General features: G+C 55.5%; 1 protein-coding gene across 7 annotated transcripts in view; it reads right to left on the bottom strand.

Annotated features, from left to right (window-relative positions):
• Window positions 1-15,523, bottom strand: part of KATNB1 (katanin regulatory subunit B1) — a 30,897-nt gene that overhangs the window by 12,607 nt on the left and 2,767 nt on the right. For 6 of the 7 annotated variants that reach the window (XM_055078827.1, XM_055078825.1, XM_055078826.1 and 3 more), the window contains exons 3-11: window positions 11,848-11,978; window positions 7,966-8,083; window positions 7,360-7,479; window positions 2,474-2,574; window positions 2,041-2,082; window positions 1,318-1,401; window positions 988-1,103; window positions 448-519; window positions 137-287 (exon numbers count right to left, since the gene is read on the bottom strand). In XM_055078827.1, coding sequence (XP_054934802.1) covers window positions 137-287; window positions 448-519; window positions 988-1,103; window positions 1,318-1,401; window positions 2,041-2,082; window positions 2,474-2,574; window positions 7,360-7,479; window positions 7,966-8,083; window positions 11,848-11,978 — 935 coding nt within the window. The remainder of the gene's footprint in view (window positions 1-136; window positions 288-447; window positions 520-987; window positions 1,104-1,317; window positions 1,402-2,040; window positions 2,083-2,473; window positions 2,575-7,359; window positions 7,480-7,965; window positions 8,084-11,847; window positions 11,979-15,523) is intronic. The other variant, XM_055078829.1, reaches the window with a different exon arrangement.

The following is a 15,523-nucleotide window of genomic DNA, read 5'->3' as shown; positions in this document are numbered from 1 at the left end:
CGCGGTGGTGCTGGGGGACGGGGGGATGGGGGGGGCAGGACCCCCCCCCCCGGGGCCGGGTGGGAGTTGGGGCCCTGAGGGGGAGGCAGGCGGGCGGCCCAGCAGAAGGGTGCACGGTGGGCGGTGGCTCTCTCACCAGCTGGTCATTGCAGATGGCCAGGTCGGCCACCTTGCCCCAGTTGACGAGGACCACATCAAAGCAGCGCTCGGGCTCCCAGCCGTAGACGCGCAGTGAGTCCTGGCAGCCACTATACAGGCAGCAGCCATCGGGGTTGAAGAGGACGCTCCTGGGCCAGGCGAGAGTGGGCCGTGGGTCAGGAGACACCGGAGAGGCTGCGGGAGCCCAGGATGGGAGGGAGCGGAAGCGGAGATGGGAAAGGTCCACCTGCAGCCACACCCCACTGCCCGGGAGGAGGGCCCTGGCCCACTGCCCAGCCACCCGCCTACCTGACAGGCCCTGGCTCCCCTTCGATACAGCTCACCACCTGGAATTTCTCCAGATCCCAGAAACGGATGGTCCTGCAAAGGAAGCCAGGCTGTGCTGGGAAGCCAGCGCCACGTGCTGGCCTCCACACAGGCCAGTGGCCGGGGGAGCCCACTTCTCTCCAGACACCTGCCGCCCCAGGTCACGGCCATTCAGAGCAATGCCTGGGGCCAGGGGCTGGCCCTGCACAGGCAGCGGGAGGGGACTCGGCACCTGGGAGGTGAATACGGGCCTTGGATCCAGACACGCGATCAAGTCCCAGGACACTGGGGCCGGATCCAGACATACCGTGACGTCCCAGGACACTGGGGCCAGGGAACCAGAGTTGGGAGAGAGATGTGACCCGGGTCCCATCCCAGCTTGGCTGGCAGTTAATTCAGTCTACCTGGGATCATATGACACCCTGGGATACAGAGACAGACTGGGGACAGATACACACCAGAGGACAGAGATGTGAGGGACGGCAGTCACGGGCGACGAGCCCTGCTCCTCCTCCTCCTCACCTGTCAGAGCTGCCAGAAGCCAGGAGGTACTCATTGGGGTGAAACTCCACCACATTGACAGGCCCCGTGTGGCCAGGGAACTCGGACATCATCTTGCCAGCAGTCAGATCCCAGAGCTGGGGCAGGGCAGGGTGGAGGTCAGGGCCAGCCTGGCCCTCAGCTGCCCACTCACCCTCCAATCCAGCCCGAGCTCTTTATCCACGAACCACCTCTCACTCCGGACAGGCTCGGGATGTGCGAGCCTGACCAGGAGGGAGTTGAGGACCCGACCTGAGTGTGATCAGCAGACCCCAGTCCCCAGCCCCGGGCCCAGGTCAGGCCGGGAGCTACCTTCACCGTGTGGTCATCTGCGGCCGATGCCAACCACTTCCCGTCGGGGCTGAACCGGAGACACCGCACGGCCTGGCTGTGCCCCTGAGGGGAGGACAGAGCATGGGCACCCGGGGGGCCTGGGCCCAGTGGACTTCTCGCCCCACCACCCACTCCTCCCTGCTCTCCACAAGCAGTGCTTCCTGGGAGCAGGCAAGGAGGGGACTGACAGCCACATGTGGGAGATGTCACAGAGGGACACTTCTCCACATGCGGTCATGGACTCCCAGTCCTGCAGGACGCTCCAGGAAATCAACACTGCGTGGTCTTATAGTTTGGGAAGCAATGTGTCTTGTGTCTCTTTTTGGACAGTTAAATGTCTCCTCTTAACGTCAAAGGGTCTAGAAACCCCCCCAAATAGTTATTAAACCCAGTCCTTCCAAACTCCTATGAACAGGAACCCGCTTCACTTAATGACACCTGTTAGCGGCCTGCAAACCGTGGAGCACAGTTTGGTAAACACAGCTCTGCGGGGAGTCATGGAAAGCTGGGGGTCCAGGTGGACCACCCACTGCACTCCTGCTCTGCTCCAGATGCATGTTTCTCATCTGGACTCTTGTTTCTCAAGTTCTCACCCAGGTTGGACAACAGTCCCCTCCAGCCCCTGCTAGGGTCTGGGCACCATCCCATGCTCTGCACCTGCAAGGTGCTTGTGGAATGACGGACAGAGGGTGCCTTGCTTACCCTGTATCGGAAGACACAGCCTTTCCTCCTGATGTCCCAGAGCTGTGAGGAGAGGAGCAGAGGGGGGCAGGGTCAGGACAGGTCACAACCAAGGTGGGCTGGGCTGGGGAGGCCTAGCCAAGCTAAGTCCTGGAGCCTGGGTCAGAGGGCAACATGTGGCCATGAGCAGAGAGGGGCTCTGGGCACCTCCAAGTCATTATACCTCCAAGTGACAGGGGTCTGGAAACCGCTCACTAAAGCTGGAGCATCCCGAGCAGAAATGTCTGGCAAACGCTTCCACATCCCTGCCCTTGGGAGGGCATGGATGCTGCCACACAGGCGGAAGGTATCCCCCGAAGAGCCGAAGCCCACCCCCCGACCCCAGACGGGACACACCGTCCCGGTCCCGCTGCTTGGCCCGGCGGGAGAGCCAGGGTGCAGAGCGGTGGCTCACCTTGATGTTTGTGTCCTGGGAACCCGAGGCCACAAACTCGCCATACGGGTGGAAATCCAGGCTGCAGATGTTGGCTTTGTGTCCCATAAGTGTGCGAAGGACTAACAAGGAAGAGAGCAGAGACGATGGCATGAGAGGTGAACAGGATGGCTGGTGGAGCAAGGGCTGTTGTGTTCGTTTGTGTGTGTGCTTTCATACTGACTGCACAGAAAAACACAACAGTAGCACAGACTTTCAAAACAGGGAGAAAAATCAACCAGAGTCCTACCACCCTAACAACTAACTTTCTTATTTTCCTCTCAAGAGATGCCAGCCACTTCTGCCATTACCCGAGCCCTCAGAAAACTCCCTGCAAGCTCCCCGCAGCTTGCACCTCTGGGCTTGTCCCAGCATGCTCTCACGAGAGTGAAGCCCGAGAGTCAGCAGAGCCAGGTAACTACTGTACTTGGTTCAGGCCCTGTGGATGTGCACGTGGAGCTTATGGTCTGCCAGGCATCCCACCACACCCGAGACAGTGCAAGGAGAGAGATGCAGGAGAGGTCCGAGCTGGGGGAGAAGCTGCTAGGTTGAAAAGAGAAATCCAGGGAGGCTTTTTGGAGGCGGTGGTCGTTGAACAGGATGTTAGTGGGTGGCAGATGAGGGAGGCTGCAGGCAAAACCTACGTTTCTGTCACAGTGTTCTCTGGTACCACTCAAGTTTGCCTCTTCTCTCTGGCCTCATGTGTCTTGCTTTTTTATAAGATTTATAATTCCGCTGTTTGAATGAAACTGACCACCCCAGGAGTGCTGGTGCCAAGGGGGGTGGCAGTCCAGCCATCCTTAGGTTTGCACCAAGGTGAAACAGGCTGCCTTGTGAGGTGGTGAGCTCTCTGTTGGAGGAGGTGTTCAAGCAGACCCCAGATGTAATGCTTTAAGGACAAGATTCAACCGCACCAAAACCTGAGCAGCTGCCCTCCTCACTCTCTGTAGTTGTCTCGGGGGCTCAGCATTGCCTGGCTGGCCAAGGGGGCTTCGGGCACATGCTGCCCAGACCAGACCCTATAGGGAGGAGACTCGTCTGGCTCCTGCCCTGGTCCACACCACCCCCACCAGCCCACCTGCTTTGCATTCCACAAGCCAGGCTTCCAAAATCCTGGCCTGCCCTGAGAGGATGTGGCAGGTTCACATTCGTGAAGCATGCCTTCCTGTGGGATCCTGGGCCTGACCCACCCTCGCCCTCTGGCTGCTCTGTGGAAAGCAGGCAGGAACACATTCTTCCGGCGTGATTTCTGCCCTTGGCCTTCTGTCCCAGGAGGGCTCTCGGCAGGCCTCCTGAGGCTGGACTTGGTCGCAGGATCCAGGAGCTGCAGAGTGGAGGGGTCTCCGGGGTCTGTCTGCCCCACGTGGGAATCTCTAAGCCCTTCCAGCCGAGTAGCTGAACCCTCCAGTGATGGGCAACTGATGTGACAGTAAGGCAGCCCTTTAAGAACCCCCTCCTGCATGTGGGGTGCCAGTTTGCCTCTGTATCATTTCCATTCACACTGTGGTGGGCCGGGGGTGGAGGTGGGCCTGAGGCCTTAGCTCCTCCTGCCGAGGATGCTAAGGGCAAGTTTCTCTTCCGTCGCCGAACCCCCCGCAAATGGCAGGGCGGACAACACTGGGATGGGAGTCTTGACACCAGGATTCGAGTCCCAGGTTCCGCCACCCCCAGCCACAGAGTCTTTATCAAGTTCAGGGCCCTCCCTGAGCCTCAGTTTGTCCATCTGTCAAATAAGGAGACAGTGCCAACCTGGCTTTGCATCAGAACCACCTAGAAGCTTAAGAAAGCCAGAATCTGGGCCCATCCCACTACTGAGTCAGGCTCTCCGGGAGTGGGGTCTGGGCTGTGTAACAAGCTCCTTGTAGAGCAGCCACCTCTGGGAGTCCAGGGTTCAGGATTTCCAGAGGTCTTCCGTTTCCATTCTTTGCCCACCTCAAGAAATTCCTCACATTCCCTTATGCATGAAAGTCACGGCTGAGAAATCACGGCCCTTGGCTCCTCAGTGAATGGTGAATGGCTGGTGCCCTCCACTGGGATCTGGGTCCAGGCAAAGGCTTCCCAGGAAATGAACCGCCTCCTGCCCGAGCCTTTCTGCTTTCTCAGCTGGAGCCCAGCCAGCCCAGGCTTGCTCCTCCCTGGCCCCTTGTCCAGCGATGCCCCCGCACTGTGGGTCCTGTGTGTGGCCAGGCAGTGGGACCGCGTGCTGAGATGTGAAGCACGCAGCCCCTCTTCATTATCTAAGAGGGCCTGGGGCTCTGTCGTCTTCTTCTGCTTTTTATTTATTTATTTATTTATTTATTTATTTATTAAATAAATAAATAAAAACTGTGTGCTGAGATGCTAAGCACTCAGCCCCTGTTTATTATCTAAGAGGGCCTGGGGCTCTGTCTGTTTATTTATTTATGGCTGCATCAGGTCTCAGTTGCGGCACGCGGGCTCTCTAGCTGTGGCACGTGGGCTCCAGAGTGCGCGGGCTCAGAAGCTGCGGCGCACGGGCTTAGTTGCCCCGCAGCATGTGGGATCTTAGTTCCCTGACCAGAGATTGATCCTGCGTCCCCTGCATTGGAAGGCGGATTCTTAACCACTGGACCACCAGGGAAGTCCCGGGGTTCTGTCTTTCTTAAACAGCCCGTCCGTGGGTGGGCAAGCACCACCCAAGAGGCTCAGGTTGAGGTCATTTCTTGAGGATCACCTATACAAGAGCAGAATGAACCCGGCCGCCAGGCATGCATGGCCAAAGGCCGCCGTCCTGCAGCAGAGGCAGAGCAAGCACCAGAGTAGAGGCCTGGAATGACCTTCAAGTCTCAGCCAGGCAAGTGGGGCATCTCTTCTGGAAGAGGCAGACTCGGCAAAATCCATGTCACCCTTTCCTCTCCTGTCCTTCAGGTAGGGGATGGCCTCCCGCCTGGCATGCTGGAAGGTCCAGACTAGAGGTTGGCAAAAAGCAGGGAGCAAACAGGTTTTACTTGGATCTCTGAGTGTCAGCCTGCAGAGTGTTCTGAAAAATATGGGTTTTTTTTTTTAAATTTATTTATTTATTTTTGGCTGCGTTGGGTCTTCACTGCTGCACGCGGGCTTTCTCTAGTTGTGGCGAGCGGGGGCTGCTCTGTTGCGGTGCGCGGCCTTCTCCTTGTGGTGGCTTCTCTTGTTGCGGAGCACGGGCTCTAGTGCGCAGGCTTCAGTAGTTGTGGCGCACGGGCTTAGTTGCTCTGTGGCATGTGGGATCTTCCCGGACCAGGGCTCGAACTTGTGTCCCCTGCACTGGCAGGCAGATTCTTAACCACTGTGCCACCAGCGAAGCCCTTGAAAAATATGTTGAATGAGCTGTCAACCTTCAGAAATGGGTGGATTCCACATAAATGTCCAGATTCCCAGCTTCACTTGAAAAATCTGTACAGCTGGCAACACTGTGCCCACACTGCTGTGTGGCAACAGCCAGCAAGGCTGAGAGGCAGCCCCCCTTCCAGGGAAGGCGGGACTCCCCACTTGGCCCAGAACTGAGGGCATGAGTTTATAGACCAAGAGATCCCAGTGAGGATCCAGCATAGGGATGAGAATAGGCCCACCAAGGCCTATTCTGTGAAAGCTGAGGACACTGGGACAAAGATCCTACAAACCTGTAAAGAGAGAGAGGCAGAAGGAGGAAAGAAGCAGGTCCCATGAGAGGGATCCGGGATGAGACGGCACTGACCTCCCCACAGCAACCCTGGAACCTAAAAGGCAACGGAGCTGCACCTTCACAATTCGGAGGGCAAAGTATTCCCAACCTAGAATTCTATACTCAAACTCTTAAAAATAAAAGGGGGGTGGTTTTAGAATAAAGTAATTTTCAGGGACTTCCCTGGTGGCGCAGTGGTTAAGAATCCGCCTGCCAATGCAGGGGACGTGGGTTCGAGCCCTGGTCTGGGAAGATCCCACATGCCGGCGAGCAACTAAGCCCGTGCGTCACAACTACTGAGCCTGCGCTCTAGAGCCCGTGAGCCACAACTACTGAGCCCACATGCCACAACTACTGAAGCCCACATGCTACAGCCACTGAAGTCCACGTGCCTAGAGCCTGTGCTCTGCAACAAAAGAAGCCACCGCAAGGAGAAGCCCGCGCACCGCAACGAAGAGTAGCCCTCGCTAGCTGCAACTAGAGAAAGCCCACACGCAGCAAGGAAGACCCAACGCAGCCAAAAATAAAATAAATAAATTTATATATAAAAAAAGGAATAAAGTCATTTTCAGCCTCTAAAACTGTGCTTGCCGTGTACCCTTTCACAGTAAGCTATGAAAGAATGTGCCGCGCCTAAAAGAGGCGGGGAACCAAGAAAAGTGACAACGTGGGATCCGGTGTGGCAGAGTCGGAGACAGTTCTCCGGCGAGGAGACAAGGGCCCCAGAATGGCAGCTGGGCTGCAGGCCTAGGAGCTCCGAGGCCACTAGGACCTGGGGACAGAGGCTCTGGGAAGAGACACCTCAACGATGGGATGGGTTTGGGGGTAAACTCAAGGAGGAGGCTTACTCTTCTGGCAGAGAAGTTGGGGCTGGATTAGTAACAAAGACACAGAAAACATGCAGATGAAAAAAAGATAGAACAACTATTAATACCAGGGAAACAAAATTATCAAAGGAAAAGAAATACATACAATCAGCTCTGAATAATATCTATAGGTCCTGATAATATAAACACTGAGTATTTAAAAGGTGATTCAGGGAGGATGAGGGGGAAATGTTGTGAGTGACAGAGCCGGGGTAGCACTGAGAGAGCTCAATTCTCCTTTTCTGTAGGAGGAAGGCACAGCTAATGTACGAAGTGTTTTTAAAAAGAAAAGAAACTGCAGTATATCCACATTGTTTGGAAAAGCGGAGGTGATTAGCACTCACCAGGTGAAAGGACAGAAGGCTGAGGCCCCTGGAGTGGGCCGGAGTGGGGCAAGGCTTCCTCTTTCCATTGTGACCATTTGTGAACTACCAGCATTTGACTTTTTAGACTATGCATAACTTCTACAAAGATGAAAACTAAATTAAAACAAACAAAGCACAAGGAAACAGAAAGTCTGGCCGCCCAGGCCCCATTCCTGCAGGCAACAGTTAGCTGGAGCTGAGTGGGGACCCTCGGGAGCGGGGCACACACCCCAGTTCTCCGCACACAGCCCCCTCACTCATTTACGAGTCCTGCGTGGTCCCTGGTGGCACTTGATGTCATTCCAGGTTCTGAATCCACAGACACCCACCCACCCATGCACACACCTGTCCATCATTCAGACATTTACAGAACGCCCCCTCAGTGGCAGCACTCAGACAGCAATGCACGTCCCTGCTGTCAGGTCAACAGGGGTGGGGGGTCGCCACACTGTCCGGTCAGTGCCCCAGGAGAAAAGCACCAAACCTAGTCAGGACAGGCTTCCTGGAGGAAGCGGCTGGACAGGAGAGCCGAGGACAAGCACGACTGCAGGTGTGCGTGTGGGGAAGGCAAGTGCGGACACCTACTTTTGGCAGCTTCCAGGTCCCAGACGCGGATGGAGCCCGACTGGGAACCGGCCACAATGAGCTCCTCAGGGGTGTTGAGACGTACGCTCTCCACTGGGGACGTGTGACCCGTCAGGCTCTGTGAAGAGAGGGTGGCAGCTTCAGCACTCTGCGTGAACAGACCCCCAGCTATGGCCCTAAAATCTGGATCCCTGGGAGGCATGTCAAGCAGGGATGCTGTGCTAGACCAAGCCACCCCCAGGCCTCTCGGCTCCCAGGGCTAAAAGTGGGCCACACCCCAGTCATGCTCCACCCATCACCCACTGTGCTCCTGACATGAACATCACCTGCAGAAGTGGCCCTGCGCCCCTCGGGGGTGGCACCTGACCTTTTAGGCCCAAGTCCAAAGCACCGCCCACCTGGGCTGTGCGCCCATCTCCACTCTCTGCCCGGCCCAGCCCTCGGGAGGGGAAACCACGGCAGAACTGAGGCCTGGCTCGTCAGCGGCACACACCTCGCCCCTCTGGAACGCGCAGATCCCCGGGGGCGGCCCCCTCTGGAGGACCCAGCCATGTTCTCAGGCGGGGGCTCTGGAACCCAGGGGACCTGGGAGTGACTCTGCTGGGAGACACAGAGGCTCCCCCCAATTCAGACCAGGCCAGAACTGGGCAGGGCTGAGCCCAGGGATGGGGGTGGGAGGTGCTGGCACTTCCAGCTTTCTGGAGAGGAGGCTGGAATCTGAAATCCATGATGTCTGTCACTCTCCGTACAGCACTGGCCACCGAATGCACAGTGGTGATTCCATCAGCGTTTGCTAAGACCATGTTCCCATGGGAACTGGGGACAGTAGGGGAAAACTGCTCCTCAGCAGAACTACCCAAAGGCCAGACAGTTACAAGCAGCTTGCCCGACTCCCCAGTATCACCAGTAGGAGTATAAATGGGTACAAACTCCATGGAGGGCGATTAGGCAAAACTCTATCCACATTTACAAATGCACATTCCCTGCACACCAGCCACTCCACCTTGGGGCTTACCCCACACACACTCAACACTCGTGAAACAACACAGACCCAAGGTCATTCTTTGCCGTGAATCTGACAAGAGACTGGAAACAATACATATGCCCATCACAGGAAACTGGTTAGATAAGCTGTGGCCACCCATGCAATGGAATAGCATTCAGCCACAAGGATGAACGAGGCACCCTCTGAATATGAGAAAGACTAATCTCCATGATGCTCTTAGGTGAGAAAAGGTGGAGGACAGTATATGTCGTTCGACAGCATTTGCGCAAACTAAGAAGGGGAAGGGGACCAGGCATACACGTTTGCTTGCAAATGTATAAAACAATCCTGGAAGGACACAGAGGCATCGGGAGCCACGGTTGTCTCCAGGGAGGGATGTGTGGGTCAGGGAGCTATACAAGTTCACTCACAGTCAAAAACACACAGAAATGCAAAGACTGCCTGCAGAGGTGGTAGCGTGTGTATACATCTCAGGTGAGAAAGAACCTGGTGAGTCTGAGGCACTGAGAGGCCTGCTCTGTGGCGAGTGAGGGGATGAGGCCTGCTGGGGGCCTGCGAGCTGCACCTGGTGTAAGCGGCTTAGTCTAGAGGCCAGACTCCACGCTGTCCACTGTGCTGTTCTGAGGGTGAGAGCATGGGGGTCACTTCACGTCCATTTTTTGTCAGCCTCTGTTGATTCTTTTTCAATTGGTGTATGTTACTTTGGCATTTCAGATTGGGGAAACACATTTGAACCCCCAAAGCAAAGTGAAGCAAAACACTTCAGTTCTGTCCTTAACCTTGGCCATGGTTCGGGTCAGATCTCAGCTGTCTGCTGGACCTCACAATAACACTGAGCTGATTAAGTTTCTACTAATAAATATCACCTCCTGGGATTCCCCTGGTGGCGCAGTGGATAAGACTCTGCACTCCCGCACTCCCAATTGCAGGGGGCCGGGGTTCGATCCCTGGTCGGGGAACTAGATCTCACATGCATGCCACAACTAAGGAGCCCACGTGCCACCACTAAGGAGCTGCAACTAAGGAGCCCGCGTGTCGCAACGAAGGAGCCGGCGAGTCGCAACTACGAAGCCCAACTGCTGCAGCTAAGACCCCGTGCAACCAAATAAATAAATATCACCTCCCGCCGCTTTTTGTCTTTATCTTTACTTGGCCAAGAGTCAAAAGACTGATACTGCCCTGTGCTGCAAGGTTGTGGCGGGAGAGGGCAGGCTTCTGTGCTGCTGGTGAGAATGTAAATTGATTTCCAGAGGGCAGTTTGGCAATATGTTTTGAAAGCTTTTTAAAACATGCCACACCCACAGATTCAATGTGAAGGTCGAAGATCTGCTCAAAGATTTAGGGAGATGAGGATGTTCTCCACTGCGGCTGAGAGGAGCCAAAAACCCAGCAATGACTTCCACGCTGGGAACCAGGCATGGCCAAGCTCATCCCTACGATGAAATACTGCGAAGCTTTTAGAAATCATACCATAAAAGGGTATTTGTTGACACAGGAAAATGCTGACGATGTTGTTATTTTAAAAAAACAGGCTACAGAAGAGTAAGATAGTGCTCTGGAAACATACTGTTATACGTTTTTGCGTGTGTACACGTAGGCATGTTTGCATGTGTACATACAGGCACAAGTCTGCACACACACGCATGCGTACCTAGACGGGCACAGACCAAAATACCAAATGTAATGGTCTTTGGATGATCAAACTATATGTGATTAATTTTTGTTATTTTTTTTCCCTCCTTTACACTTTCCTGTCTTGGAAAACAGTTTTTGGCGTTGAATATAGTTGTGTACAGGGAGAGAGTGCCACTGAAATGGAGCAGGACCCTATGGGGCCTTCCTAGGACAGACACACCTCCCCACACGTCCTCTGCCTGCCTTTTGTCTGTAGAGAAACTTCTGTCGAAGAATAAATTTAATCAGAGAAGTGAAGAAAATGCAGAAGCAGCAAGGGAAGCAGTCAAACAAGACCAAATAATAATAGCTTAGTCATTAAACGAAGTCAAGGACCTTTAGTTCCTTCTTCAAGGGCTATGGATAATAATCTGAACCATATCTTTTGAGCTGTTCTATAGATACTGAAACTCCCACCAGGTGGAAGAAGTTGACTACATGACGACCAGACTATAGCCATGACATAAACTGCTTCCAAGAACTGGCCTCAAAGAAATGGGAACAAACAGACCCCGGTACTAAAGATGATGCTGATCAGACCACTGCATGACCAACTTCAAGATGAGTGTCAGAGCTGGCTGTGCTGCTCTGCAACGGCACCCTCCCAGCACCTATATACCCCTGAAACTCTCCTTTAAAAGTTCTTGCCCTCTGATCAACGGGGGGGAGTTGGCCATTGGATACGTGTCTGCCTTCCCCCCAGTTGCCGGCCTCCTGAATAAAGCAACCTTACCTTTCAACCAACACTTGCCTCTCGAGTATTGGCTTCCAAGCTGCGAGCAGCCAGACCTAAGTTCGGTAACACTGTTAAAGAACCCGTCCTCTAATCAGCTCCAACCAGGGGCGCTCAGACCCTTTTTGTGGAATGAGGTGGGGAGTGAATCAAAACAACCGCACGTGTAACTGACAGGCAAGTGGATAGGCCAGTGGGCAGGGGAGGCTCACGTTCGGGTCTGGGGGATTATTTTAGCCTTCTCACGCAGGCTCCCCAGAGTTCTGTCCCATGGCCAGGTGACCTCCCCCCACCGCCACTCCTGAGGACGGGTCACTGTCCCAGCCATCAGGGTTGTCCTGGGCCTTCCTGAGCAGATGGCTGGGGAAGGCACTGACGTGCTGGGCTCCTGCCAAGCTGCCCGCTCCCAGCTCCCAACCCTGGCCTGCCCCCCACCCCTCCCCAGCCCCACCTGCCGGCCGAGCCTCACCATGATGCAGTTGGGCTTGTTGATGGACCACAGGTTGACGCGGCAGTCATCCCCACCTGTGGCCAGCAGCCGGCCCGAGGCTTTGCCCAGCACCAGCGAGGACACGTTGCTGGCATGGGCCACGATCTCCTCTATAGAGCAAAGAGCAGAGAGACAAGGCAGTCAGGGGCCTGACAGGCCACATGGAGGAGGGCTAGGCCTTGCCCTGCTCGGCCACCAGCCCTGGCACCCGAAGCCCAGTGGGAGGGCTCTGCCCCCTGCGGCTCCCCTTTGGTGCCCAGACACCCCCATGAGCCGTGGGACGAGGCAGAGTTTGGGCCTGAGACAGAAATGACTATTTCTCAACTTCAGTCATTCCCATCCTTCCCTTAGGCCTCATGATTTTTTTCCTTTTTCTGTATACCCACAGGTACTGTTATTGACTTACTGTGCTCAATTTTTTAAACTGACTTGCTAGTTTTATTTAGCTGTGTCGTTTAAGTAATAATATGCATGAAATTTTAAGCTTGATATGTTCATTCTATTTTTTCTATGATACAAAAAGAAAAATGAAAACAATTATTAAAATGAAAAATATTGACCCATGTACCACCTAAGCACCTCTCAGCCGCTGCCTGGTGTTCCTGCTTTGGGGAACACACTTTCAGAACCGTGCGGGTCAACCGCAGATGAGCCGTCCCCAGGTGAGCTCCGCCAGGGCTTCAGCCCGCAGCTTCAGAATCATGGACTGGGTTCTGGTCTGAGCTCTGCTAGTGCAAGCTGTGTGGCCTTAGACAAGTTGCTCACCCTCTCTGAGTGCTGGGTTCCTCGTCGGGTAAATGGGGAGAATAACAGTGCTTGGCTCACTGGGCTACTGAGGGTTCAGTGAGGACATACCTGTGGGCTGCTGCGAGCGGCTGAGTGCTCGTGGCTGCTTGGCAGGCCGAGGACCAGACGCCATAGAGAGCGGGCACTGGGGCCCAGGAGGGCGGGCTGGGTGCAGAGGGAGCAGGACGCAGCCGACTGAGGGGTCTAGGTATGGGGGCCAACCGGACAGAGCGGGAGGCAAGGTCACTGTGGGCGGCCACGAGGGCCCCTGGCTTGGACTGGTGGGGGCAGCAGACGTATGTCTCAGAGGACATTGCCAGGGCCCCCAGGGAACAAAACATGGGCAAGGAACCAAGAGGCAGCCCAGGCCTCCGAGCCAGGGCCTGAGTAGCTCCTCCTCAGAATGCAGAAGGAAGAAACAGGTCTCCCCACACAGATGAGGGAAAACCCCAACGCGCTGACGCCCTGAGGCAGCTGCGAGGCCGGCGTGGGTGACTTCTTAGGGAGAGGCCAGTGCGGCTGCCCTGCAGAGGCCCCTCTTGGGCACCTGCTCTGGCCTCCACCCTGCCTGGGGGTCTCTGTGGTGCCCGCTTCAGATGGCAGGAACGTTGGGAAGCTGGGCCCAGGAGAGATGCTTGCCAGGTGGCGTGGCTCACAGGGGCTGTCAGAGCTGCCCAGGGGACCAGGCTCCAGGCTCGACCTCACAGACAACACCCCACCTCAAGGCTCGGCTAGACCAGCCCCAGCAGGGCGAGAGCTCCCAGCAGGCCCAAACCTGAGCCAGGGCCTTGGGGACCCCACCACTGGATTCGAGGAAGCTGGGCCTCTCTCTGGTCCGCACCTCAGCCAAGGAACCTTCTGTCCTCTGGACACTGTAGGGACAGATGCCTCGATGCTCTGGGGCTCTAGTCACAGACACTTATATGTTCAAGAGCTTCTGTTGGGCCAAACTGACGGCCCAACCCAGCTAGAGGGCAAACCGCCTTCCCCCTGAGCACTTTGACCCCCAGCCTGGGGTTCTCTCCCCTTCCCTGAAGACACTCCCCACAGGTGCTGCCCTGTGTGTGTGACCCACCTAGAGGCCTGACTGCCCACCCCGGCTCTCACCCTTCCCAGGCAAAGTCCTGGCTGGCCCCCACTGCACTGGGCCTCCTGGGTGCACTGCCACCCCTCTCTGCACGTCAGGACTACTGTCCCCAGAGACAGCCATTAATGCATGATATAAATGTTTCCTGAGTACCTGCTCTAGGCCGGGGCACTAAGAGACAGTGGGTAGGGATAGTGATAAGGTTCTTGTCTTCACACTCCAACCTGATCAGATGGTCCCTGAAACAGGGCATCCAGTCTGAAGAACCACAGACTTTAGGGTGAGAAGAATTTCAAGGTTGGGTGCTTCTAGAAGGGCTCAGACCACTCCCCTGCAAGCAGCCTGAGCAGGGGACTGATTGGAGCCCCTGGAGGGACCAGGGGGTGGGGTGGGGAAAGGGGGGCACACCTCAGGCACCAGGCAGAGGCCTTGGCATAGGGCACTGGCCCAAGAGCTCCCACTCTGGCCTGAAGGATAGCATCCAGCAATGGTCCAGGCCTGGGTACTGAATTTAAATGCACAAACAAATAAAAACAAACAAAAATCCTCACAGCAGGCCAGGTTGATGGCTGCTGCTCTACCCTGTAGCACAGGCCCATGCTAGTTTCCCAAGCTCAGGTGGCACAACCTGGATCCCACATCCCAGCCAGAGCTGGGGGAACACTGCATTCTGGCCAGAGGCACTGCGCACCTGCACCCCAAACAGAAGACGCAAAGAACTAGGTTTCAATGACCTCACGCTGGCCAAGCACGTTCTGATCCTCCCCAGACTCTAGAGCCACAAGGAGCCAGAGGTCGTTTGGGCTTGGGCTCTCAGACAGTTTATACCCATGGAAACTGCTGTGCACATGAAACTGTCAGCAGATGCCCAATATGCCTGATCACATCACCTCCCACTTGAATGCTTTGAGGGCTTGGCCTTGCCCTTCAGATAAAGCCAAAACCTCAGAAGGGCTGGGGTCCTGTAGACACATGTCCTCACCAGCCTATGTGACACCACATTCTCCCCACTGCTGTGCTACAGCCCATGGCCTCTTCTGAGGCCTTCCAATGCACCAAGCTTCCTGCCTCAGGGCCTTTGCACATGCTGTTTAGGCAGCCTACAGTACTCCCCTGCCCCCACCCCTCATCACCTAGTTAACTGATTCAAAGCACAACTGTTAACTGTTCCAGCTTGGAATTAGGTTCCAAGGAGAGATGGGTCAGTGTGATTATCTGATTCCTGCCTGTTGCTCTCCCTAGGCTCTGAGCCCCATTGCATAGGGACCTTGTCTATTCTGTCCCCCACTGTCTCCCCAGTGCCTGGTTCTTTCCTGGTTTCTCAGGAAAAACAGCTGTTGAAGGTATACATTCATAACCCCAATAAATACAAAGCCACTCTGTCCAAAGTATACCCTCCTTGGGAGCCCATAACAGGATTCTCCCAGAACCCTAGGGCTGAGGAACAATTTGAAAATGGCCCAAACCTCTCATTTATAATTGAGGACGCTGAGGCCCAGCAAAGAGTTTTGCCCAGATTCTCACAGTTAAAAAAGTGAAGGAGGGCTTCCCTGGTGGTGCAGTGGTTGAGAATCTGCCTGCCAATGCAGGGGACATGGGTTCGAGCCCTGGTCTGGGAAGGTCTCACATGCCGCGGAGCATCTAGGCCCGTGAGCCACAGCTACTGAGCCTGCGCATCTGGAGCTTGTGCTCCGCAACAAGAGAGGCCACGACGGTGAGAGGCCCGCGCACTGCGATGAAGAGTGGCCCCCACTCACCGCAACTAGAGAAAGCCCTCGCATA

This window comes from Physeter macrocephalus, chromosome 17 (genome assembly GCF_002837175.3).
Source record: "Physeter macrocephalus isolate SW-GA chromosome 17, ASM283717v5, whole genome shotgun sequence".
NCBI classification, from domain to species: Eukaryota; Metazoa; Chordata; class Mammalia; order Artiodactyla; family Physeteridae; genus Physeter; species Physeter macrocephalus.
This window is presented reverse-complemented; position numbering and strand designations above follow the sequence as displayed.